The sequence below is a fragment of the Antedon mediterranea genome, chromosome 2 (assembly GCF_964355755.1).
Source record: "Antedon mediterranea chromosome 2, ecAntMedi1.1, whole genome shotgun sequence".
Taxonomy (NCBI): Eukaryota; Metazoa; Echinodermata; class Crinoidea; order Comatulida; family Antedonidae; genus Antedon; species Antedon mediterranea.
The window spans coordinates 4,250,856-4,277,704 of NC_092671.1; the positions used below are offsets into that span (position 1 = coordinate 4,250,856).

Consider the following 26,849-nt stretch of genomic DNA (forward strand, 5'->3'; position numbering starts at 1 on the left):
TGGCACCCGCTTTCAATAAAACTACGCAATGTTCTGCGATTATCTTACAAACTTCATATCCTAGCCTACAGTAGCTATACTCTATCAATCAAGAATGTTGTTTTTGAATGTCACTTGGGATCTCTAATAATAGATTGCAATATTTACAAAATATATACAAATACCCAGTTTATTTAAACATTTCCTTAAGCTTTATCTACACTATCAATCTAGTTTGACAAAAACATTGTGATGTTCCCAAATAGGTCAGTGATATGATGTCATCGCGTCAATATATGGACACATCACGTAAAGTGTCGACAGAACTTTACATTAATACAGTGGTCTAAACAGAGGACACTGATGCGTATTTTTTTACAAAAGTTTACATGCTGGTTCCGTTACTGAATAAGTTACGTTTTCCGGGCGGGGCATCGAAATCAGAGTTTATGAACCCAAATCTCTGTATACACTATCAAACTAGTTTGACAAAAAAAGAGTGATGTGCCCAACTAAATATGGTAGTGATATGACATCATCATGTCCATATTATGGGCACATCACATAAAGTTTGATAGTGTAGACAGAACTTAATTCAATATGTTTGATCGATAAACAAAGAGTGAACATTCAATCCTACCGTATCAACCCAGTAGGATTGAATTTCTGTCTTTCCTCTTCAACAACAAATATACAAAATATATTCGTCAGATTATTAGATTACTAGAGCTAAAGACCAACCACTAAGATGTTAATTTTAGCAAAGCATAAATACAACTTTTAATATATACAAGTACAGATCGGAAGCGATAAGAATAAGCTGTTACAACGATGTTATTCTGTTTATAATATACATTTGAGTTGTTACCAAACATCGAATTACCCTGTAAAATGCAAACACTTTAAGGTACAAACATTTGGGTACTTCGGTTACGGCCAAGGGGTATGTTGTCTAGAGATAAAAGCGGGATAAGTTCGAGTTCGAGGGCAACAGATGGGGCGTTGATAACTGTATTTTTAAAATGCGTGTCATCAAAAACACCTTTTGTAATAACAAACAAGAAGAAATGTTTTTATGTCTGGTCTGTGTTGCAAACTGAAAACAAAATGTTAGACAGGAGGAGAACCACGGTCAATGATTTAGTGACATTAAACGGAAATACTGATGATAAAAATACTGATGACAAAAATGCTGATGATGAAGAACATTCAGATATTAAATGAAAATGTTGATGACGATACAAAAATGCTGATGACGAACATTTTTATGAATGATGAAAATGCTATGATAGCGAAAATGTTGATAATGACGAAAATGTTGATGGATGACTAAACATGTTGATGATAACGAAATTATTGATAATGATGACAAAAATGTTGATGATGTGCTGATTGATGACGAAAACTTTGATGATGACAAAAATGCTGATGACGACGAAAATGTTGATGACGGTGACAAAAAGCTGATGATGAGAACATTTTGATGATGAAGATGCTGTTAATGACGAAAATATTAATGATAACGAAATTGTTGATAATGGTGACGAAAATGTTAATGAAGAAAATGCAGATTGGTGACGAAAATGTTTATGGTGATGAGATATGACGAAATTGTTGATAATGATAAAGAAAATGTTGATGACGAAAATGCTCTTGATGGTGATGATGACGGTAATACTAATGATGGCCAAAATGCTGCTACTAGTAATAAGTATGATGATGATTATACAGATGGGGATGGTTATTCATGCTTTGATGTTGATGGCGTTGCCTGGTGATACAGATTATAACATTTATTATTATTTTATTTATTAAAAATTAAATTGAATTAATAACAAATTAGGAATATTTTTATTTAGCGAGAGTTAATACCCTAATCAACATCATGATTTGGACCAATTATTGTTTTAATATCCAACGAAACATGCGCACTAAATAGTGATGTGCTTTGCGTGATAGTGTGGTCTAGTAGAATTGTATCAAGATTCGGAAATGAATTACGATACAAGGTTGTATTGATCCGGCAAGCCTTGACTCACACACTTCACTAGTAGACGGCATAAAATAGTGCGACAACCCTACTACAACATGTTGACGATTATAAAACCATTATAAAGTTCTTAAGCTATGCACTATGCCCACACAACAATAAAATATTATTACGCTATTAAATCATATTAAACGATTCGAAACACAAACAAGGAACAACAATAAAACGTTAACGATATCCATAAATAATCTAGTGGTGAATCTGACGATATGGGGTGGACGCGCTCGTACAAAAACGGACAGTATTTATTATCAATGAACGAACGCGCGCGTACAAAAACGGTACCATTATTATCAAAATTTGAACGCGCGCGTCTTCAAAGTGTTTTTTCTCTTTGCGGTGTCTCGAAGAATGTTGCATAAACAATCGTAAAACACATCCCATTAGGTATTTATTTTAGTAGTGGACTGCGGACGGGACTGCAGAATGCAATCACAATAAATGTTGCACAACAAAAAGTATAATAGACAGATTTATGGGTCTACATAATTAGCGATACATCAATTAGTCGGTATTGGCATTCCATACGTGTTTTTTTTTATTGGAATTAAGTGATTCAATCCATTTTGAGATGGATATGTAAAAACATCTGAGGTTGATTAGTTATTAATTTTCGTCAGTTTTATCAGATAAATAATTTTTATTTGATTCAATTTTTGGTCAAGTAAATAATATTATATTTATCAAACCTATTCAACAAAACTTGAGTAAAATTAACTTGATTAAAATTAGTTGTTCAAGATATTATTATTATTAGTTTGTTTTTAGTGTTTTTATGTTAAATTCGCGCGCTCTTCGTCACAAACAGCATAGCAAAGCGTGTGTGTGTAGTACATTGGACATAAAGACCCTAGTAAAATCAACATAATATCTGGATTAAAAGTGCAGTCCCACTATTCATCCTTCCGTGAATCGTGATCCTATTGTAAACAGAACACGGTACAGACAACTGCACGACAAAGCATGGACTGAATAACAAAAAGGAACAAGTGAATAGAACGTCAATTTGATCGTGTGCTGTTGCTCAATTTTGCTAAGATTTAGTCGCTATCAATTCTGGAAATCTCTTGCTTAGTCACCCGTCATAAAATGTCATAAGTTTACCTAAATCTTGTTGATTTAACAATGGGGTTCGGAGTGGGGAAGGAATGGCCCTGTGATACACAGGCTTCTACAATACCTTAATATACAGTACATGTAAAAACTATAATTTTTGGATTATAGTAGTGGGTACAAAACTCCCCTATATAAATCCATCAATATGTTAATTAAAAAAATTATTATAAAGACAACTGTACACTTGACGAAAATTCTGAAATATTAGTGGACCTGAATATACGACCAGAGTTCAGAGTCTACAAAGTGGTGGGGAAATTAACGGACAAGAAATCCCCCTACTCATCTACTAATTGTATCAGACAGCCATGTTGTTACCCCACGAACCGATTTTTAAAACACCTGCCGTAATTGAAGGTCATCAGTCATTTTAGGGTTACCAAACATCCTGGCCGAAAATATAGACATGTTTCCACGAAATGCATTCAGATAGAAATGAAATACGAGATTAAAATATGGTAATATAATATCAACTTACCAAATTCAGCAGTAGTACCGGTAACAAACAGCAACATATAAAAACTGCTACAAACGAGAAATGCTCCTATACATCCAATGCTTTGAGAAAATCGCATCTTGTTAACGGTAACCTCTTGTTTACAGGTGTGAATAGGTGCTTAACTTGGAAGTATATGTTTCCTGTTTATAGTGTCTTTCGTTTAGACGCAGTGATTGACGTAACACACTCGAAAACCTTATTTAGTAAAAATATTTTAAACACCCACGAACAAAACTTAAAAACGAATATTGTACAAAATATGATTCATACACAATGTTTATAGCTACGATTCAACTACCTTTTATGTCTGGTGACAGTCCAAGTATAACAATTATTAGAAAAATGACAGCGAGTCCGATTGGTCGGACTGAAAATGGTTAACTCCTTCGTTGTCGATTACAAACGATGCTAGCCTAGGTACAGCACAGGAAACTGGTTGGGTTACAGATCAATGATAAAACGTATGTATTTATTACGATCACACCACTCGAAGCTAGCGGCAAACTGAGGTTCAACTTTCTTATCCCAGTCTTTTTTTTTTATTTTACTATCAAATTGGTCTTCTTCTCTGACGTCATCATGCGTCTTGTTTATGAATTCCACATGGTTGTGTAAGTAGTACTACAACTGTTGCCAAAAGTGAATAATGTTGGAAGCATTGCGATATGAAGCAATTCGCATAATCGTTTAGAAACTTCTACTGTATAATCAAGTGCGAAGTTCAAGTTCGGGTATACTGATACGATGCTACTCCCTATGCCATGTGGTATCTTTACATTTCTAATTGTTTGGATTTCAAATACACTTTGGCGTAAAGGCAAACAATAAGGCGGTTTCAAAACGCACGGTCTACTAACAATACGATGGCATAACATCGACGTAAAACAAAAGCACATGTGTCCTTAAAAATACCAACTCATGACTGAAATTGTCAGGTGATCTCAATACTTCAATTAAATACGCGCCCTCTTTTGAACTGTGTTAACTTGTTAACTTTTAAACAGGGCACTTAAAGGGTAGCTCCGGGTAGTGATCACGCCTTATGGATTGACTAATGAATATTCATGTTTATTTTGTGACGTTTAATGAGGGGTCCCCAACTTATTTACGAAAAGAAATATCGGCTCCGGGTAAGTGTTAAACCCGGAGCCACCCTTTAATTCCGTAACGAAAATGACTATATTATACAGTGCATGAAACTTATGTTTACAACACTCTGGATTATGAGAAAGTTCAGGCCTATTTAAAGATATTATTGTCCCCCTACAAAATAATGTTTTAATTTTGTTGTTGTTGAATATGCCATTTTAATGTCACATAATAGATATTCACTTTGACCAAAAACTGGATCGAAAATAAAAAATGTAATTTAAAGCAAAATATATATACCTTAATTAGCCTGTCAGACAATGGTTTTTGTTAAAATTCACCGTTTCTTTTGTCTTTTTATAAGTGAAATATTTATTTTTGTTGATTTGTTTTTCTACTAGAAGTGAATAACTTCAAAATGGCCTATTCAAAATCTGATTTGATAATTCTTTTATATTTTTCATGTTTTTGGAGGACACTAGGCCTACATCTAAAAATTAGGGTATTTATTGTTTTTAAAGTAAACGCTGTGATTCGTGTTCTACTAATTTGTTTCATTTGGGCCTAGCTAGAATATCACTTGTTTACATTTTTGCTCCAACTGTAAGGGGAGAAACGAGCGTCTCTTTGGCTCTCTCATCGTTAAATACTGTCCCCTGACATTGGTCCATGTTATTGATTTTCCACATTTCAATACAAGCGTTGGTTCACATGATTATTTTCCCCCTAAGAACACCAGGTCAAAGGTTATCGTAACTAAAAGTTAACGTGGTAAAAGTTAAACGATATTTCGTATGTCCACTCTTCACATTAGTCACCGAACATCAACACACGTATAAATACAGTGCAAGGGGAAAGACGTGGAGAATCTGAATTTTAAGAAGTATCACACTTCATTTTCTTTCGAGCGTAATCAAAATAATCAACCGCAAAGCACATTCCGGTAATTTTCCCTGACTTTAGTCACACATTCAGACACAAAAAATCGTTGTTTTCATAAAGTAAAATTGTTTTTATAGACATAAGAGATAAGTCATTAATTGACGAGACGTCAAAGTCAGCACACCTGAAGAGATACACGACCTGTAACCTTTGTTTTAGTATCAAATTATTTAGTACAGTAATACAAAGTACAGTAAAGTACAACCAGTGAAACATCCCCCCACCATGGACTAATATGCACATGCTTCCACCTGGCGTTTTTGTTTACATTTTAAACTTTTGTTTATTAAACAGCTTTAATAACTCAAATAACAATCAACAATGTTTTTTTCAAATGCAATCAGTCGCTGAAATACGTATGGATGGTAGGTAGGCCTATACGGTCTCCGATTTACCCACCCTAAAATTGTGTTTTATAATCTTTCCGTTTTTGTTTTTTTTTTATTTTTGCACATTACCCGAATTACGGAATTGGTGAATATATCGTAAAAATTATCGAAATAAAACAATGGGTAATACACAATTCTCTCAGCTTTTACAACTTTTTGTTCTGTAAATAGTAGGCCTAGTTTAGAGACGTAAATTTTCTTTAGAGAAAGTTGCCGGCCGTTAGTGGCGCTCTTTATATTTTCAGCAATGTCAGGTTCTTCGATACACAAATTAACTCATTTAAACAAACGGTATCAGATTATGCGAATAAGGGGGAGGACACTTCCTATTAAATTGTATCGTTCTTATTCAGACAGGCACGTTATAAATCATTGCAAAAAAAAATCGATAGATATTGTACATAAAAAAAAACAATTTTCTACCATATTTGAGTTATAAAATACTTTTATTTTATTTGATAATAGAACACATTTTAACATTCAAAGTAGAGTTCGTAATTTTCTCATCATTTTGAAGTAAAGTAGATTTCCTTGTTTACGAATTTTAGTAATTATTACACAGGGAAGTCACCAGATTATCAACAAACAACACAGCAAAGATAAATTTGTTATTACTGTAGCTACAATTCAAACATAAAAAAAAAAATGAAATTTAATGCAGTTATAATCAAGCTATTGTCATGTAAGCAAGATGTTGATTGCCAAATTGAATTTTGAATTGCTAAAACTATAAAAAAAAAAACTTGTAATATACTGCGATATTATTATTCATGTATTCGATCATTTTAATTTACATCACTGAGATTGTTTAACCATGAAGGTATTAGTAAACTAATTCCAACTGTAAACGTTTGTGTGATCTCATTGTCTTGTAATTTGAGAAAATTATAAATAAATTAATGAGCAAAAACGAGAAAAATCCATTGGAAATCCCAACCATCTAAGCAAGATATGAATCATTATTAATTGTGACATGGTTGCAACAACTCCAAAAGCAGAAAAAGAAAAGAGTGTGTATATTGCTTTCTTTTCTTTTTCTTTTGCAAATTGTAACTCATTTGATGTAGTTGACTCTCCAAAGACATGGATTTAAACAGCTTATGAGGTTACCAGTGAGTTGCAACTCCAAGATAATTAAAATTGAATATGAGTTGTCTGATATAACTCCAAGATTTACAAATGTAAAGTTGTTTGATGTAGCTGAAACTTTTCAAAGTTGCAAATGTGAATTTAAACAGCTTGATGTGGTTGCCAGTTGCAACTCCTAAAAGATAATTTAAATTGAATGATCAATCTGATATAACTCCAGGAAGATTTACAAATGTAGAGTTGTTTGATGTAGCTGCAACTCTTCAATGAAGTATGAATAATATGAATAAGAACAGTTTGATGTGGTTGCCAATTGCAACACCAAGAAGACACATACAAATTAAATATGATAAGAATCATCAGATTTTGAGTAGTTGTTGTGGTTGCAACTCTCCCGAATTTTTTAATATGATCAGTTGATTAAGTCATTATAAACACATTTGAATGAAGTTTCTTTATTGTCTTTCTTAGTTGAATTGCACCAACTATCAATCAGATGATCAACTAACATCTAATGGTGTTCATCCTGGCCTCCTTTATTTAATAAGTAAACTTTCTCAATAGCTGCCGCTCCTATAAATGCGATTAAACCCCACTTGAATCCCTTCGACAAAATTGTAAAAATACTATTCACTCGAAATATGGGCTGGAATCGCCACACTTCATTTCTAAAGATACAATAAAATTTGTTTTTAATTATTATTGTACTTTAAAATAAAAGTACATTAGGCCTAGTTAGTAAATTGTAATCTATCTAGGCCTAGTAATAGTATAGTAAACAGAAGAAAAAAATCACAGAGGTTTGGAAAATTATCACAACAAGATACAATATACAGTACTACTACAGACAGCAGAAATACTCTTGTAGAGGGTAAACACACTCACTAGGCTAGCCTAAGCGCGCCTATATTAGGCTATTCTCTCTCGATTATAAACAAAAAGGTGGTGTCAATAATAATTATATAAAATTAGGCCTAAATTATTCATAGATAGGTTGGCTAAGAAGTAGGCCCTACCTAAACATAGGCTAGGCCTAGCCTAGATAAAGTAAAAATGCACAAGGATGAATAATGTAATAGTCCCTATCACCGTCCCTATCTATAGTTTACAGTGCTCTTAATAGTAGACCTAGCTAGGCCTAGGTCGATGGATTCACTTAAACGGTATAAACCGGGGGAAAAGGCCGCGGCTGGACATCATATAACCGCAGACATAGCCTACTCACTCACCTTAGCCATGGATCTTTCAAACCTTTCTGAGCCAACCTTTCTTGTATTTGTTTAAGTTCAGGTACATCTTCAACCTTCCATTTTCTCCAATCTGGTATTTCGTAAGCCTTACCCATTTTAATAAGTGGAATATAAACCTTAATTCAACAATAATAGTTCGTTGAGGTGAATCTAGGCTAGGCCTAACAATCGACACTTTCCAGTTTGCTACTCGAATATACTGCCCTCTAGCGATTAACATGTGTAAAAAAAGATGGGGACGAGGGGAAAGAAGAGGAGAAGAAGGAGGGGATAGATAGTGGAAAGGGGATGAGGCTACTAAATACAGTTAGCCAGTCAACAAAAAAACAGTAATATAAAACATATAAATATTAGTTTAATGCATTTGGATGTACTGCACTACCAGCCATGGGAACTTAATTGAACACTACAAAATAAACTGAAAATCCAAGATAAAAGAAAAATACACAACAAAAAGTTTCATTTCCCATAAGCAAAAACTGTCAAATACAAGCAGTCAAATGTAAAAAAAAAACAATATACATAAATAAATAAATAACAAAATGTTTTTTATTAAAAAAATTTGAACAAGCAAAAAAGCTCACCTATGACACAATTCTACAATACAATTGCAAGGAAAGGGAGTAAAGAAAATACCCAGTACAAAACACGAAATTCAACATAGCGGACACACTAATTACATTGAGGTCCAGAGTACATAAGCACATATACTGTAGTAGTACTATACTCACTATTTATACATCACTTTCTGAATTATCAAGAAAATCCAATTTCTAGTATAAAAGAACAAAGCTATTTAGGTAATACATACAGCACACTTGGATCAAACTGACTCGCTAAACAAGCTCATATATTAAATTTGTACTGTAAGGTGAAAGAAACCTCCCTTTTTCCTTAAGTACCCCTTTTCCAACTAGAGAGCAACTTTTTGGCCAATTATAATCCAACCTTCAGTAGCCAGCAGGCAAATTATCTTCATCTAATACCAGGCTAGACTTAAATGTTTTCTTCAGTTTCTAAAGCTTGCAATTTTTATAGAAAAGTTACATTGCACGGAATGATAATAATTATCTTATATATAATACAATTTTTCATATTATATGTACAAATATAATTCTTTATTTAATATAATTTTACATTAATTATAAATGTTTTTACATTGAAATACCACTTATCTTTTATTAGACAAAGTTCTGAACTAAAACTAGTGAAACCTAACCAAACATGCTTGAATATGCTTGACTCTGATTGGCTTATGAGGTTACAGCTCACATGAGTGTTTGTGGATAAACCAGTTAAAGCGAGAGCGGTCAGTTATATGGGTCACTCACGGGAGAAAGCTGGCTCCCTTGTGTGGTCATTGACATAAAGACCCTGCCTCATTTGAATGCAGTGATATACATAAACTAAGCTTTATCACAGAGCTGTTTCCACATTTTCTAAATTTCTTGAATTCCTGACAGGTAATTCTCGTGAATGACTTGCTGGAGACAGACGAGGCTTCCTATCACTCCCTGTACTATTATCGGAGTTCAGGCTAGGATTTGATTTATTTAGACTCCCTTTTGAACCATTTTCCCCCGAATCTTTTAAATTGGAATTTAATTTTGACTTGTTTATTGATGGTAACTCGATAAAATCAACAGTTTGGTTACCAGACTGATCAATGATTTGGACCTCAACTTTGTTATCTACCTGCTGCGTGGGTGCTTCATCCTCTACACCATTTGACCCTTCAACTTGATCTGTATTGTTGTGAGAAACGTGGACACTTTCAACAGTAACTGTCACTGTTGTTTCTGTAGAAAGATTAAAAAAAAATTAATATTTTTTAATCTTGGTTGTGATGGAATTTTCTCATCTTTACCGATTTAAAATTAATTAATATATTTTCAGTACATCGTCGGGCAGGCATAATTTCATTTATGCCTGTAATTTTAGAATATTTTGGCACATATGGCGTTTCATACGTATATTACTTGAGCTCATTTTATTTTCCAGACAAAAATCAGAACGCTGATAGACTAACATAAAAAAGACAAATTTGGTGCTTGAAAACAGAGAGTACACAGTAAGAAAGACTTGATGCAATATATACAATTCTGCTAAGCCTCACACCTTGGCTTGCGTTCAGTTACCGGTCAAAGGTCAGAACTAACAGACGACATGCACAGGCATCACTTAGTAACACAATATAATTAGACAACTTGATAATAACTTCTGAACACGTGAGAATAGGGAAAGAGAACAGAGATAAACACAAAACATAACCTGTGTTTCCACCCCAAACAAATAAGGTAATAAGTTCCTAAAAACCTTATTTGTGACATCACATGAAATAATACAATGCATATCAAATATAAAAATAAAATATATTCATGCAATAAAATGAGAGCAACGGAATACTGAGAGTGAGAAGCAGACAATCCTGTGAAATGAGCACTCAAAGGGGTTGCCAAGTTAACAAACATTTTACATCCAATTTAACACCAAGTCTATTTAAAAATATAATTAAAAAAGCAATCCCAGCCAACACAATTAAATAAATAATGTATAGTAAATGATTGACACATGTTAAATATCTCAGAAAATGTCTTGATATGGTAATATTGAGTTGAATAAACCTACCATCTGCAACAGGTTTGGCTAAAGGAAAATAAAATAATTATATTGACTTTATTTCTTAAAAATAATTTATCACAATCATGACAATCAATGTTACAATGACTGTAGATGTGACTTCAATATTTTATCACAATATTGGCATTTTCAATAATAAATATTTACTTAAGACAAATTTTAAGACATTACTAAAACGGTTTGATAAATTTGCTTAAGCTAAACTACACTATCAAACAAGTTTGACAAAAAAAAAAGTTATGTGCCCAAATATAGCAGTGATATGCTCAAATAAGGCAGTAATATGACATCATCGTCTCCATATATGGGCACATCACATTTATTTTTTTAATGTAAAGTTTAAAGATGTATTGTCCCTTGAAACACAAAAAATGAAAAAAAAAATATTCTAAATTTAAATTGGCCATATCAAAAATTCGAGCCAAAAACAACAAGTTTACATAATTAACAGGTAAATTAATTAGATTACATTTCGTCTGGGAAATCGTCACAAGCGAAAGTAAACAAAGATTTCAAACCATGAGTATGCATTATGCATGATGCTCATTAGGATTGTTTACAACTCGTCACGGTTGAGAAGGTGTTTTCACACAGATCGTGAGGAAGTTTTATGATTATGCATACAGAGTAGCCAAACAAGCGCGTTTGCATTATGAGATATGTTTTGATTGAAAACTTTGACTGGAAGTCAAAGTTTTTTTTGAACAAAAAAACATCTGTATTTCGGTAAAATTTTTTTTTTTCGACTCATTTTTGGTGAAAGTTAATAACTATTTATGATACTTCAAAATAACCCACTTTTTTTCGAAATAAAAAAAAAAAAAATTTTTTTGGAATTAGTCAAAGGGACAATACATCTTTAATAGTGTAGATAGAGCTTAATAAATATGAAAAACAGCCTCACCTTTTCTACGACTGGCTTTGAAAGACGCAGTTGTAATAGCACTCCGCCTTACTTTTGGCGATACTGGGTTCACTGCTACATCAATACCTATTGGTCCATCGCTTGGTACTCCAGAGGGATTACTAGTTAGTGAGTTCTTGATAGCATTGGCCATCTAAGTATTTAGACAAAATATGTACACACTTTAAATTCAAAGTCTTAAGCTCTGTTTACACTATCAAACTTTATGCGACAAAAAAATGTGATGTGCCCATATATGGACATGATGATGTCATATCACTTACTACCATATTTGGTAGTTGAACATTTTTCAAACTAGTTTGATAGTGTATTAAGAGCTTCACAGGATTTTTAATTTCTCAAAAATCATTTACATAAGGTCTAGCTAAATCATTAAAAAAAATAATATTAATCGAAAAATATTTTTAAAAATGATTACACAAAATGAGAAAATAAATACAAACCAACATAACATCTGGGTAAAGTTCGTAGTTTGCCCTGAACAACGCATCATCGAGGGCAGTCTTACTAAGGTCAGAAAAACCATTGAACCTAAAATAACGAATGTTTCATTAGTATTCTAAAATTACGACACATTTGGCGCTCCATACATGCCTCCTGTGTACAGTATAATATTTTGAATGGCTCACCATGGAGGAAATATACTGTATATTCCTCCATGGGCTCACATACATTGTGTTATTCAAAGTTATACAATACTAATGATAGATTTACTGTATACATTTTTATATTATTATATTATATATTTTTCTTCTCATGAATATCAAAATAATTTAATATTGACTTACATACAAAAATATACAGCAGTTAACATTTCTACCATAAACAGCGAACTGAGCTGTATTCTATTTGGCGACTTCTCTAATTTCAGTTCCAAGTTACCATTTTTCTTGGAAGACTTCTCTGAAAATCCTGTTGTACACACTCTATTTAGCAAGAATAATATAATTCACTTAAGTTGTCCCTTTAAAAAGGTTCTTTTGAAATTATTTACACTTTAAAAATGAATACAGTACCTTGAGCACATAGTGCAACATGCCTTCAGTGAGCTAGAGAACATCAACCCAATGCTAGCATTGTACTCAGTTAAAACAAACGTCAACATATCCAACCTACAAATAAAACAAATGTTGATTTGACTACTGTATATCTACAGTATATTATAAAAGAGAATTTATATGTGCATATACAGCTAAACCAAGTTGAAACACTGGTTCTCGTCAGATCACCAAAGTTAAGCAATATTGGGCCCGGTTAGAGCTTGGATGAGAGACCATCTGAGAATATCGGGTGCTGTATATATGGAGCTGGGGTCCTGTTAGGCATTTGAAATCAGCACTGCTGACTTCTATAGCAGCCCCTGCCAAAGGTGCTTTAAACAGTCCTGGCTATAGTTTTATCCATGCAAGATTATTGACATTGTAGTTCGCAACAGATATCAGCCTTAATAATATTAACTATTTTACAAAGATGTACCGTTTTTGTGAATCAACTGCTTCTATTTGCGGATAAGGACCCTGTGTTACTGTACGATGATCAGAGCGTTGATAAGATAATAAACTTTCTGTTAAAGCCATTTGGTGCATTGGCTGAAAGACAAAGGAGACACATAAGTAATAGTCACCTCTCATACAAATAGATTCTGTAATAGTTTTTACCCCTTTTCCATTAGAGCACCGAGTATAAAGCTCTGTCTACACTATCAAACTTTATGTGACAACAAAATGTGATGTGCCCATATATGGACGTGATGATGTCATATCACTACTACATTTTGGCATATCACTACCATATTTGGTTACAATACACTTTTTTGTCAAACTAGATTGATAGTGTAGACAGAGCTTAGGAGAATGATGTGACCTTTTTTTGTCATTTGGATTTGCACTGTTTTTCTGTATTGTGATGTGTATTTTCTATGTATATTTTTGATAACAAATGGAAATGAAATTTCAGTATGAAATGATCGTAGCATTATACTTTGATATAATGAAATGTAAAAAGTTAACTTACTTCGTGATAGACAGAGGGTTTAGACAGGGTTGGTATTGTGTATGAATAGACACGCGCATCACCAGAGTTATTAACAACCTCCTGCAAAGATAAAAAAATTATAAATTTCTCAGATAATATTTTATTTATCTTAATATTTCCTCAATTTCATTTAATAGGAATACACATTATAGGTTTATCACACACAGTAACAATGTTTAAGCTTACCATATTGTATATACCTAACAGCAAAGTCTCAATCCGACCAGAATTCTGATGAAAAATTATGTTTTGGATTAGATATTTTTATGTGTAAAAAAATAGACACTATATAATAATTTGTTACAGTTCATTGTCTCATAGTCACTTAATGTGCATAGATAATTAATTTTATACATTGATAAATAGTAGAATTAAATAACTACCTTGTGTGTTGCATTGGCCCAAAGATACTGCCAAACCAATGTGGGGACAAACTGAAGGCAGAACATTCGCAGTTCTGGCTCTCCAGAACGATAAAATTCATACAACTGGCTACACACTGGATCAAATAACTGAAATATTAAGACAGAGTTTGTTCAACTAAATTTTAAGTATATCTCATAGATACTGTTGTAGAAGCAATCAGTTGTAACATTATACATCAAAAACAACTTTTATAAGAGTTGATAATTACCTCACTTGATTGGTCAGAAAGTATAGCGGAAAGACTCTCAACAATTTGTTCATTTTTCATCAGTTTAGCAGCATAATGAGAAATATCAGCTGATGTAAGTGACTATGAAAAATAATTTAATAAATCTATTAATTATTTAGGAATTCTATCAAATTTTACTACTATAACCTATGATGGTTGTTTACAAAATTATTTTTGCTTTAAATACTGTTTCGTTGGCTGTAAAAGTTAACTTTAAATTGACTTCTTATATTTTATGAGGAAGAAAGGACAGAATTTGAGGCAAGGGTTTAGAAAAATAGAAAGAAAAAATGCAAATAGAAAAGTTAAATGGAAACCCTATGATGCCTTGCCTTATATTCTGTTAACCACTCCTGTACTAAACGTCTACTGTCCATTTTCTTGCAAAAATGCGTTGTCTGTTGTAAAAAATAAAGTAATTTTATATTTATTATTTAGGGCATATAGACTAGTTGGTTTATATTTGATAGTTTATCATTAGTTAATAGTTACTTATCGTTGCCCTACATGCTTTGTGCTGCAACACAAACAGTTCTCTTTAAAATGCTAATGTTATTATGCAAAATGGGCTCATTTGTCCACAAGTGGGCACACTATGTATAGGAACACGGTAAGAAGGCGCGAGTCGATCAAGCTAGTAGTAGTAGTGTAGTAGGCCTAAAGGTCAAAGGCGTGAACACCATACTCCACTAACAAGGCCTATTTTGTTATGTTAGTGCTAATGTAAGCATACAAAATAACTTTATTATTGTAATCATTCTATTCTAGGTAATTTATATTAATTATTATAAATAAAAAGGTGAAATAACAACAAACGTAGGCCTACCGCAAAACCAACTCTTATCTTGTCATCGTTTGCGCCCTCCAAACAATAGATGGCGCCGTCTCCTTTAAAAAAAATGTTCGGTCTTGATTTTTACTCAAAGTTCCTATAATAGAATTCTGTACTAAATTCGGTATAAAACAGCAGATCTTATGCCATTTTGATATTTTAGCTCACATAATAGAAATTATTAAAAACCATTTCAGACTCTAAACAAGTGTAGCGGTACATGTAATCATAGAGATTATAGTAACTAACAATTATAGTTCGCTATAATATAATAGACAATATTGGTATATTTATTGTTTTATTTGTAACATACATAAACAACAGAATTACAAAAATGAATACAGGTAATTCACAAATCTCATCTTTATTAAGAATTTTCATATGATTACGAAGCATGATATAAAAGATGTTTTTGTTAAATTGCACAAAGATTTTTATGACCAAATATATTGGTACAAATGACTTTGATAAAAGTTTTTCAGATTTATACAATACTGTTTATATCCATACACAATAAAAAAGGAATATCTTTTATAACAAGGTAGGCCTACACTCAACTAACACAGTATAAAAAGACATATACAGTATTTACAAAGTTCTCTGTATTCTCAGTATGTTATATCTCCACTAATTTTAATAATCTAGACACATTTTTTTTAACACAGTGACGGAACTAGACTAGGAAGTACCACTCGCCCTTCTCCCATCCAACTCCTATCTGAATTTTACCATGATGTAATAAAATGATACAGGGTGTGTGCAGATGATGGTAGCATACTATCCTAAATATGATTGGTCAATCTCCGAGTCTCTGTTGTTGGAAGCAGCTGTGTGACATGAAAGCTTGACCTTTACGGAGATGAAGGTTGTTGTCTGAACTGTGTGCAATTCTGTCTAGTAGACAGCAAGTCATAGGTTACTCTCCGCATTTATTTACTGTTTGTCAAAACGATGAGAATTTATAAACAATCGACAAACTCTTTGGTTCTTTGGTTTTCATTCTGGAGTATCTGGTTCGTAGTCTCGTTCTCGTTTTAATCGCTTTTCTTGTAAGCATGCCTCAACCCAATCTGTTGAAACCAAGTGGCGCTTTTTCTGCAGGTCATGGTTCAAATTTCGACAACTTTTCAGTCTTGTCAGGTCACTGAAACAAATAAAAATATTTATTATTTTATAGAATAATAATTTATATAACATTTAAAAACTGACATGGTAAAGTTAAAAGTATAGTAAATTTAAAAAAAAAACAATGTTACTACAAAATTGAAATAAATTCAAGAAAAAGTTTACCACATTATTAAAATAATTAAGGAAATGTAAAAGGTTTAATTTAGTTTAAAAACATAATTTTAACATTTTTTTGTGTAATACTGTAGTTTAAAAACTTACATTTTATCAAACACAATATGTGTAACTTCCTCATCAAGAACATCTGTAACAGTCGCTCCGTGGAATTTCATCTCCACAGCAACCAACTCCAGCATACTGTCTTTTATTTTCTATGTTAAAAATAAAATAAAATATTAATATTATTCAAAAGTGAAATACAATTAAACTATTTACAACCAATTTATTATTTTAGAAAAAAACCAGAATGTTTAAAATATGCACTGGGCTTAGGATAAGAATGCAACAACATTAGTTTTCTCATTTTTTATTATTAATTAACCCTTCAAGACACCTCCGAACTAACAAACATTTAAAATAAATCTTCTATGCAAAGCAACCTTGTGTGCCAATTACATTTTTTCAAAACATGTGTGAAATCTAACACAAGTAGCTTAGATCCTGGAGAGTGCTTCAAATGGTATCATGCATGGTGTTACTGAGCTACCTACAGTGGTTGGATCACTGATCACAAGACTGTTGTCCATATAGACCCTACAAAGGCGGAACAAGCCAAGTGGAGATTCATCTGTAAAGTACTTATGCTCAATCTCAGCAATCTCTAACGCACTCAGCTTACTACTATTGTTCTGTAAAATACAAACATCCACACGACTCTATTAAAATGTTAAACATTATTTTACATTAAAAATGTTCAATTTATCTCAAAATTTCATTGAATACAGTAGAAGCTTTATAATAAGGCCAATAACGTCGTTTAATACGGATTTCCCTGAATAGACGTTGGCCATTGTGTTATAAAATTATATTGCACTTCATTTGTTTTACAGGAAAGTTTCCCCTTAAGAGGGGTGTCCCAAATAAGGGGTTCTACTGAATTTGAATTTATAGGAAAGAGAAAGAGCAGCAGCAGGTCATAAACGCCTATGTTATAACATACCTTTTAATACTGCAAACAAAAATGCATTCAAATTACTACAGTACAAAGTTCTTTCAAACATGACATGGCAAGATTCCCACTGGTGACAGATAACAAAGATGCTGGTGTCATGGTAACCATTTAAACAACAATCTCACCTGTTTTTCAATGTTTTCAAATATTTCTTTGAGCTTCTCTATTGAAACATCTTCTGTATAGCTGTCACCATGGCGATCATATTGCAGATGAAATTCGGCAGCTGTCTCAGGAGATTTGTGTATCATGTGCTTTGGTAACCATGGTAACATACTTTTATTTTTCTAATAAGTAGGATAATTTAAAATTTAAACAAAATTACTGATGTTGTTTACTTTTTACGATTTTTAGTTATAATGTTGTAATAAAAATAATAAACCTAAATCAAGAATAATTGGAAATTTCAGCAATCCACAATCAGAATGAAAGCACTGAAACTGAGTGAAGCATATTGGCACAGAGGGCGGTTGTTGATATTTTGGCCCATTTTGGAAAAATACAAAGTTATAATAATGAACCGATTTTCTTGAATTTCAAAAGGCATTTTCTGTAGGTATATATCTATTTACACTGAAAAATTCAGAATGATAACTTGAAAATTGTAAAATCGTTATCAAACAAACAAAGCAAGTACTATACTATACTTGGCAAAATTATATTTTTTATACGTAATAACATAACATAAGTAACTAGAGGGTACTCCGAGAGTACAAACCTCCGCCTACTGTAAAATTCCCCAACATAAAATGCCCCCTGAATATTTTTTTTTTACATTTTTTTTTATTAGTTCTAAGTGTAAATATGTTAACTGCACACTACAAAGTTGTGGATGACAGTGTGGTGTAATGGTTATGTATTCAGCCTCTCACAGTTGAGATCGCTGGTTAAAGTCCCACTGAGGGGGTTTTTTTTTTTTTTATTATTTTTTTTTTTTATTTATTTTTTTTTTGTGGACATTGATCTTTGACCCTGACACTTCAAAATTTAAATTTAATGTGTCATTGATCATTGTGGCTAAGTTTGGTGAGAATCGGATCAAAACTGTGGTCTCTAGGCAGTAAAATAGTTTTTTGTTAGTTGTGACCTTGACCTATGACCTTTTCCCCTCAAATTCGAACTCGTCCGAGCTTTTTGGGCATAGATCATTGTGTCCAAATTTGGTTAGAATCGGATAAAAACTGTGGCCTCCAGGCTGTTCACAGACACACACACAAACACACACACAAACATACAGGGGTGAAAACATAACCTCCTTGGCGGAGGTAATAAATGGAATTTAAACTTACAAGACTGTCAATTAACCAAGATGCATGTACAACATCATGCTCCCCAGAACTGTGAAATAAAGGAATATACATATAATTTATAATATTAATTTAATATCCTAAACAATTTAAAATGTTCATAAATTTCAATACTAACATTTTAAAAACTGACCTTATGACATTTTGAACTTTGACATTGACCTTTTCAGCAACTACACAGTAGGTGTCCACACTTGGATTTTGAGTAATTGTACCTCCGTGTTCCACAACCTTCTTCTCAAGTTCAGTTTTAGGACAATCACTTGGACCATTAAAGATACAAAACTCAATGTCTTCAAACATTTCTGAAATCTGTAGGAAACAATTAGTACATCATACTACTTGGAAAATCTATGTATTCCACACAAGTCTCAAGTCTCTCGATAATGGCGTTTAAAAAATATATATTTTGAGTAATAGTGCGCTAATTCTGCAACTTCTTTTGATTGATTTGGATTACATACGATAGTGCATAAATTTACAATTGAAGACCTGCTACCCAATATTTCATTTTCCCAAGTTGGAACAACTGTTGACAATGCTATTATACTATCACCGTCATCACATCAAAATCAACTTCACTTTTATTGCTCAAACATCATCATTACAACATCATTTATCCTCTATTTCCAATTATTATTCCTACTGCCATCTGCCATCAAAATTACCAATTCAAACATAATTTACAAACCTGTTTAAGACTGGAAGTATCTGCAGCGCGGAATCTCGCTGCCACGCTAGCCTTCTGTTCAACTCTTGTTATTTTCCTCTTCTTTACTTGAGGTTGCTGGTCATCATCATCAACCACAACATGCCGTGAAGCTAACTTCCCATCAGCTAACTGCAAATATTTAAATATTTAACCATAAGAAGTCAACTTTATACTAATAATATGACAGTTTAAAGCTCTGTCTATACTATCTAACTTTATGTGACCATAAAATATGATGTGATGATGATGTGATGATCACTACCATATTTGGGCATATCACTGCACATCACACTTTTTTTGTCAAACTAGTTTGATAAGTGTAGACAGAGCTTAAAACTGCCATTAAAGCCTACGAATTTCTTCTTTCTATCATAGTATTTGTATTTGTATAGATTAAATTTGAGACAATTTTTTCTTCTTGTTCGTTTGTACAGATGAGAACTTACAATTTGTTTGTGTTATGAATCTATATAAATACAAAAATTACAATCAAACACAATAGATTTATGATGATCCACTTAATCCTTATTCAGTACACAGAATCAATTTTTACTGGGTTACTAAGAAAGTGTGTTAAAGTGTAATGTCTACTAAAAAGCTATGACTAAAGGTAGATAACGATATTAACAATTTTTAGTTAGTTAGTTGAATCTTTCTAAGGACGTAACTTACCTTCCTTAAATTACTCAGTTCTTCAGTAGTCATACACTGGTTCCAAGCTTTGTCATCTCGCAACTTCTCTACACGTGGAAACCGCAGCGTACAACCTGTTCTGTAACTAAAAAACCAATACAGAAACATTTAGGTACATTTAAAATGTGCATAGTAATATTGCCTAGCTATCTTTCACCTTACAAAGTAAAGAGAACTCCTACTCACTCTTTTGCATATGTGATCTCAGTAGCTTTAACTTGAACGATGACAGATTGTGATGGTTCAATCCATATCTCAGGTTTTTCCTGTAACAAATATTTATATTCTAATATCAATCATGAAAAAAATTACCATAAATTAGTTGTATGATAATTTGATTTGATGTATTTGTAGGGAACAACAAGTGATTAGCAGCCTAAAAACTGGGCTGAATTGCGCACAATTGTGAAGCACTTTCTTCTCCCCTAAGTGTTCCATATTTCTCTGTGCTTTTTACTGTTCAGTCAACAAGTTGTTTCCAAGCCAATTTGACTACTTTTTAAACAATTGAATAACTATTATGTGATATTAAAATGGCATATTCAACAAAAAATTGAATATATCTTTAATGTAAAATTGTCATGAGTAAATAACAATAATGGATAATTTACATTTGTCAACAATAGATGGTGTGGGCATTTGTCTTTCTCTAGTGCTTTCCAGTGGGGTAACAGCTTCACATTCAGATCATAGAGTTCTTGGTACGTATATCCTGATCCAACCTAAAATTCAAAGAAATCAAAATTATTCACCATCATATTTTCCATATTACAAAAGGTTACTGATATTATTTTAGGCAAATTGCTATTTCCTTCTCGAAAATGGCAACTGGGACTCTGCTCACAAGACAAACATATACACAAGATGCTTTGGGAGTGGAGTATACCAAGGAGTGGAGTTGCTTTTTAGTCATGAGAACAAATCATAACTGGATTTAAACCCATCACCCTGGGATTGGTAGCCAAGCATCTTAAACACCAAAATTTAAAAAGAACAACTGTGAATTACCTTACAGAAAGACTTAAAATACTTTGGTTCATCTCCTTCGTTTGAGGGCGGTACAGCAACACCGAGGAGAAAGTGAGAAATCACTTTAGATCGTTTCTGAGTAAGAAAGAAAAGGGTAAGTACCCTTATACATAAAATCGTTCTAAAAAAATACTGTTTTGCCATTTATAAAAGGCAATACAAAATTATCAAATGCCTATCATGTGTTTGGAAAGAGAAACAGACAGCTCTATCTACACTATCAAACTATTTTGACAAAAAATTGTGATGTGCCCAAATATGGTAGTGATATGCCCAAATAGTGATATGTCCATATATGAGAACATCATATTTTTTTGTCACATAAAGTTTGATAGTGTAGGCAGAGCTTTAAAAATGTGCTGAACTTGAATCATGTCCCATTTATTTTTTGAATTTTAAATATGCTGGGCCCTCTTGAATTTGCATATGCATTCACAAAGATTCTCTGAGGTAAGATAACTAGTAACCTTTGACATACCCCTTTTCCAAAGTAACCTCCAATTATAAGGAGGTCCAACTCATCCATCATGTTGTCCATATATTCAGGTTTAATTTTAAGCCATCCACTTCCTGGAGAAGAAACGGTAACAGTTGGTGTAACATTTTGAAAAATTATGATCTTGAAAGACAAAAGAATAATTTATGAGGCACTTTTTAACACAGTCTTACAGTAATTAAAAAGAAGTAGAAGAATGAAAAAGGTGATCTTTGAGAGCAGATTTAAAGGTAAGAAAACCTTTAGCCTAGGCATATGTAGACCTAAAGTGGTAGCCAAGACCACAATAGCTACATAAAATATATCTGCCTCAACAACAACAAAAAAGATTAACCTCGAGCATTAAATTAAAATCTTATTTTAAATTGGCATTTTTTTACTGGTGTCTGAAATGCATTCAACAATATTTTTAAATACTGTAGGAAGAAAGTCCTTCCATTCCAGTGAATTTTTTTTAAAGGATTTACCTTTTCGTTTATCTGGTCTATAAATAGATTCCGGATTCTTTATAACAATTCCTTCTTCCCTGCCATCAATTGCTTTATTTAAAGCATCAGCCACATCTTGTCTATAACAAAAAATAAATTGAGACACATCAGCACAATGCCTATAACAACTCACCGAGAGCAAACTTAGTTCAATTTTTAAGCTGATTCAATGATGTAATCTCTAAAAAGGATTCACTGAGAGTAGCTGAATGTATGACTCATCAACAAAGTAGCATTTAAAAGGATCCATTTGGAGTAGATGATAGAGTAGACTTACTTTGTAGAAGCATCTTGTCGCGTTACTATCTCAATACGTCCTTCTGTGTGTGTGAACACCCTGAAACAGATTTTAACATGACAATAAGACAAAACAAAACATGGCTCAGTCGTCAGACCCACTATAGTAATGCCTGCCTAAGCTACAGGCCCTTTTAAATGTTGTAAATCATGTTATTATTGAGTGGTGCTGAGGAACATCATAAATAACATGATTCACAATAATTTTTTAAATAAATCATATGGTTTAAGAATACACATACAAAAACAGAATAAATTTGCTATATGATATATTGTGTGAATTGGGTTAAAGTTGTAGTATCTTCTGGAAACAAAATGTCTTACTTTGGAATGTAATGGATACGCTCTTTGAAAGGAAGGTTGGCCAGTTTCTGACCATTCAACAGCAAGATGTCAAAGACAATGAAACAAATTTGAAGATCTAAAAAATTAAATAAAGTGAAGAAAATAAACATACACTATTATATACTCCATTAAATATAAATTTGTGGTACTGAATGGCACAATAGTGATTATTTCAAATCCCTTGCATATTTGATTGTTCGTTGTTATTTTTAACTACTCACCAGTATCTCTCATTGATTTGACATCAAAGTTTTCTCCTTTTGACCTAAATACAAACAACAATTTAAAAAAGCAAAACAATTACATTTTTTTTTTAGATTGTCGGTACTGAATCAATAATTTGTCCCGTATCATACTGTAGCCAAATTCTGTAATACAGTGTGACATATGTATCCCATCTGACACCGGTATCACAGACCACAAGTCTAAACTAAACATAATACAGGTATCACATGTGATGCATATGTGACACTGTATTAAAGAATTTGCCTATGATACATGATGTGAATTATATGTTGAGATATAGCACAGTTAATCTGGTCTTCTTTTACATAACGTTAAAAGAAAGAATTACGATGAACTGTAAACTTACATAAAGGCTTTAGTTTCTGGATTATAGGCAATCACCTCACCATCTAAAATACAAGATTTTACATCACTATAAAAAAAAACCAAAAAGACAAAATAAGGGTAAATCAACAGCAGAGATTTCTGCATGCCACAAGATTACATTATCAGTACTGTACTGTATATTAATTATATAAAATTATATAATAATTATAATAAACTACAAAATATCTACCTTTTGAAGTACTTGGCAGCATACTGTGTAAATGTCCCTGAATAGGAATCTTCACCAAACACATGACTGTATTCATGAGACCTGAAAGGGGTAACATTTCACAATTCTGAGCATTATTTAAATTTCACTAACCAATCATTTTTTTGGTTTTCTGAAAATTATTATTTTACATAATGAATTTGTAGAACTTTTAAAGCTTAAGAACTGGTTTTGAAGAATTTCCAGTATAAGTAGTCTTGCTACGGGGGTGTTTACTAATAAGAAAAAAGTAATTTAACAAAATGCTAACCTCCTCGAGAAATATTTGTACTTGTCGCCATCCTTGTGGAGTTGCATACGTTCACCGTCAACTTTTGTTTCAATAAAGAAAGGCTTATGTTCCATCAATTTCTCAACCTATTGCAAAGAAGGAAATTTGATAATAAAATACTGTGTTTTCTTAATTATAAAAATTTATCGCGTCATGTAATAGAGACCAACTTGTTCTCAGGTCACAATTTAAAAACATAATTACTAGGAGTTTTTCAGCTGAAGTGGAAAAAACTGAATGCAAAAAAAATCAGCAAATCACAACTCTGGTAGATAAAATTGAATTGAAAGTTAGGCCTACCTGGTTTATTGTAGCCCTCATTCCAAGCATAGGGCTAAATGGTGAGAACACCTCGATTGCTATCTCATTCATACGGGTTTCAGAGTTCCTCAGGTCCTTGCACACCTTGCAAGTAAAATATAATATATATATATATATTTTGTATACCTAATATATTTTGTATATATTATATACAAATTAATGTAATAAATGTCATTAATTAAACATTTGATATAATTTACCTTTGATAAGCTGTTGGTGACATTAAAATATTCATCTGCATCTTGATGGAAAACAGAGAAGATGGAACTCTGACTTAGTCCAACCTTCATTTCCTAAATAAATAAGACATTGAAATTGATTAATTAATTGAAACTAAAATGAAACCACTCAGTAAAGTAAAAAATATATCAGCGAAACTACAATTAGAGAGAGAGAGGGCTAACTACTGTACTTGATACTTTGGCCCATCTTAAAAGAATACAGAGGGTGTGCTATCAATATTTTAGTTCATTTTTAAGATACAGGTAACTCAGATTTTAATATAAGCTTTTGTGAGGTCACCAATAAATAAATTTTGTTGAAAATTAATAGGTATGTTCTGTAAGTATATACTGTACCTATTAACATCCAAACATTCATGACCAGGCCAAGGGCTTTCAATTTCAGGATAAGGGGAAAGGGAATGTAGAAAAAAATTGCCCGATACCTTCATAATCATCCTAATAAGCCATTTCTGTTCCAGTGCACTTGTGTTCCGTAGTAGATGCATCAAGTTCTTTTTCACAAGATCTTTTTTCTTTGCAGCATTATTTAAAGCAATTCCATCCAGGCAATCATTAACTTCCTTAATTGTTAAACTAAAAAAAGATAATTACCAATTTTAATTTTAAAACAATGAAGTGGTAAATTAAATGTATCTTATGAAAGAAAATGTGTGCACTATTTTATACATTAAACAGTCTTAAACTATTATCAAAAATTATGTCAGGGGTGGAGTCAGAGGTTAGCGTTTAAAGGGGCACATGTTCCCTGACAGCTGAACTATTTTAGTAATGTGGGTAATCTTTTAAATGGGACACACACAAATTCTGATAATAATGACAAAAAGATGATAATGATGAAGAGTGAGCTTACTGGAACATTACTCACAGGAACTGGAGTAAAAGGTGATGTACTTACCTGCCTTTCTCTGGACATCGATTCCTTAAAACAAAAAATGCAACACTAGCAAAGTCCCCTGCTTCCTAAAGACAATAAATAAAAAAGAGCATTTTTGTTTATTTACGAATTTAGGGAGCTTTAGATTTGGTAAAGTTTGCTATTGACGTAAAAAGGAGGTGCGCCAACCTGTTTTGCTGTTGGGGATCGATAGTTTATTAACTTCTTAGCGTCTTGGCTTTCTTTTGATAATCCAAGAATTTCAATGTACAGTTTTGCTAGAGTGTGCTACAAAAGAAATTAAAATGTTGGTAAAAATACTTTTTTTTATCTTACATGTGGTCAAATTGAATAACTTTTTGGTGACATTAAAAGACATTTAAAAAAAAATTGCAAAGAATTATTTTTATACTAAAGGAAAATTTCTGTTATTAATTGGCTTGAATAGAATTTGAATAAAACTAATAATTACCTCTTTGATGCCATATGCAAGTCTGTCTCGTTCCAGTTGAGGTAACAGAAGGCGCATAATTGGGAAAAAGGTATCAGTCTAAAATAAAAAAAAAATCTATTTTTAATATAATACAGTAGTAATGAATACACATAACAATAAAATATTATTTTGTAATAAAAAAAGTATATATATATTCTGATTAGAATCCAAGACACGACTAATTTTTTTTCGAGCAACAATGCCCTCTGGTTGATACATACATTGTCCGGGTTATCTTTATGCAAGTGTGCATGGAAAACTCTCCACTTGTCAAGGAAATCCCGGAAAAGTCTTTTCTTATTGTCATTCCCCTGCTTCTTTTGCACTTTCTCAAGAAATGTAGCGAGCTCTCCAAATGGAATCTGACCAGCAACTGATGCTGCCATCATCAATACACTTCAACTATGATGCTGGAAAGAAAAACAGGATGCATTAACATTTTTAAAAAATTTCTAAGACCTTAAAATCATAGGTTTTTAATCATAAAAAGCTTGTTCAAATTCAAAAGTCTAGGCCTATCGGGTGAGCGTGTTTCCGCCTAATTATTCCCCGTCCGCTAAATAACATAGATTCTAGGGTATATTTTTGTTTTCTGCTTACCGTTTTGGCATTACCACTTTACTATTCTATATTATAGGCCTAGGCCTAT

At 32.5% G+C, this 26,849-nt stretch overlaps 3 protein-coding genes and 1 pseudogene across 4 annotated transcripts in view; 1 reads left to right on the plus strand and 3 right to left on the minus strand.

Annotated features, from left to right (window-relative positions):
- The window catches only part of LOC140040117 (von Willebrand factor D and EGF domain-containing protein-like), a 36,576-nt gene extending 32,442 nt beyond the window's left edge, over positions 1-4,134 (minus strand). Inside the window, exon 1 of one of the 2 annotated variants that reach the window (XM_072085803.1) lies at positions 3,624-4,134. In XM_072085803.1, coding sequence (XP_071941904.1) covers positions 3,624-3,720 — 97 coding nt within the window. In that variant the 5' untranslated portion in view covers positions 3,721-4,134. The remainder of the gene's footprint in view (positions 1-3,623) is intronic. The other variant, XM_072085801.1, reaches the window with a different exon arrangement.
- Positions 4,135-6,491: 2,357 nt separating this feature from the next.
- LOC140040116 (hyccin-like) lies at positions 6,492-15,511 on the minus strand. The gene is made up of 15 exons (XM_072085800.1): positions 15,484-15,511; positions 14,990-15,055; positions 14,637-14,738; positions 14,386-14,514; positions 14,189-14,233; positions 13,982-14,062; positions 13,445-13,557; positions 12,985-13,080; positions 12,757-12,894; positions 12,412-12,499; positions 11,948-12,101; positions 11,032-11,049; positions 10,099-10,202; positions 9,135-9,176; positions 6,492-7,328 (listed from the first exon to the last, which is right to left on the minus strand). The coding sequence occupies exons 2-14, from the start codon at positions 15,032-15,034 to the stop codon at positions 9,138-9,140; spliced, it is 1,152 nt and encodes a 383-aa protein (XP_071941901.1). The 5' UTR covers positions 15,035-15,055; positions 15,484-15,511; the 3' UTR covers positions 6,492-7,328; positions 9,135-9,137.
- Positions 13,153-13,270, plus strand: LOC140042032 (5S ribosomal RNA; annotated as a pseudogene).
- A 326-nt stretch (positions 15,512-15,837) lies between the features above and the next one.
- Positions 15,838-26,597, minus strand: LOC140040118 (DNA ligase 4-like). Its single transcript, XM_072085804.1, has 26 exons — positions 26,422-26,597; positions 26,180-26,257; positions 25,897-25,995; positions 25,729-25,793; positions 25,256-25,406; positions 24,789-24,881; positions 24,568-24,672; positions 24,247-24,353; positions 23,958-24,038; positions 23,748-23,813; positions 23,377-23,420; positions 23,135-23,231; positions 22,791-22,850; positions 22,493-22,593; positions 22,008-22,099; positions 21,509-21,604; positions 21,112-21,222; positions 20,687-20,766; positions 20,480-20,585; positions 19,787-19,936; positions 19,229-19,407; positions 19,078-19,126; positions 17,914-18,075; positions 17,328-17,465; positions 16,879-16,988; positions 15,838-16,633 (listed from the first exon to the last, which is right to left on the minus strand). The coding sequence occupies exons 1-26, from the start codon at positions 26,587-26,589 to the stop codon at positions 16,486-16,488; spliced, it is 2,736 nt and encodes a 911-aa protein (XP_071941905.1). The 5' UTR covers positions 26,590-26,597; the 3' UTR covers positions 15,838-16,485.
- Between the last annotated feature and the right edge of the window lie 252 nt (positions 26,598-26,849).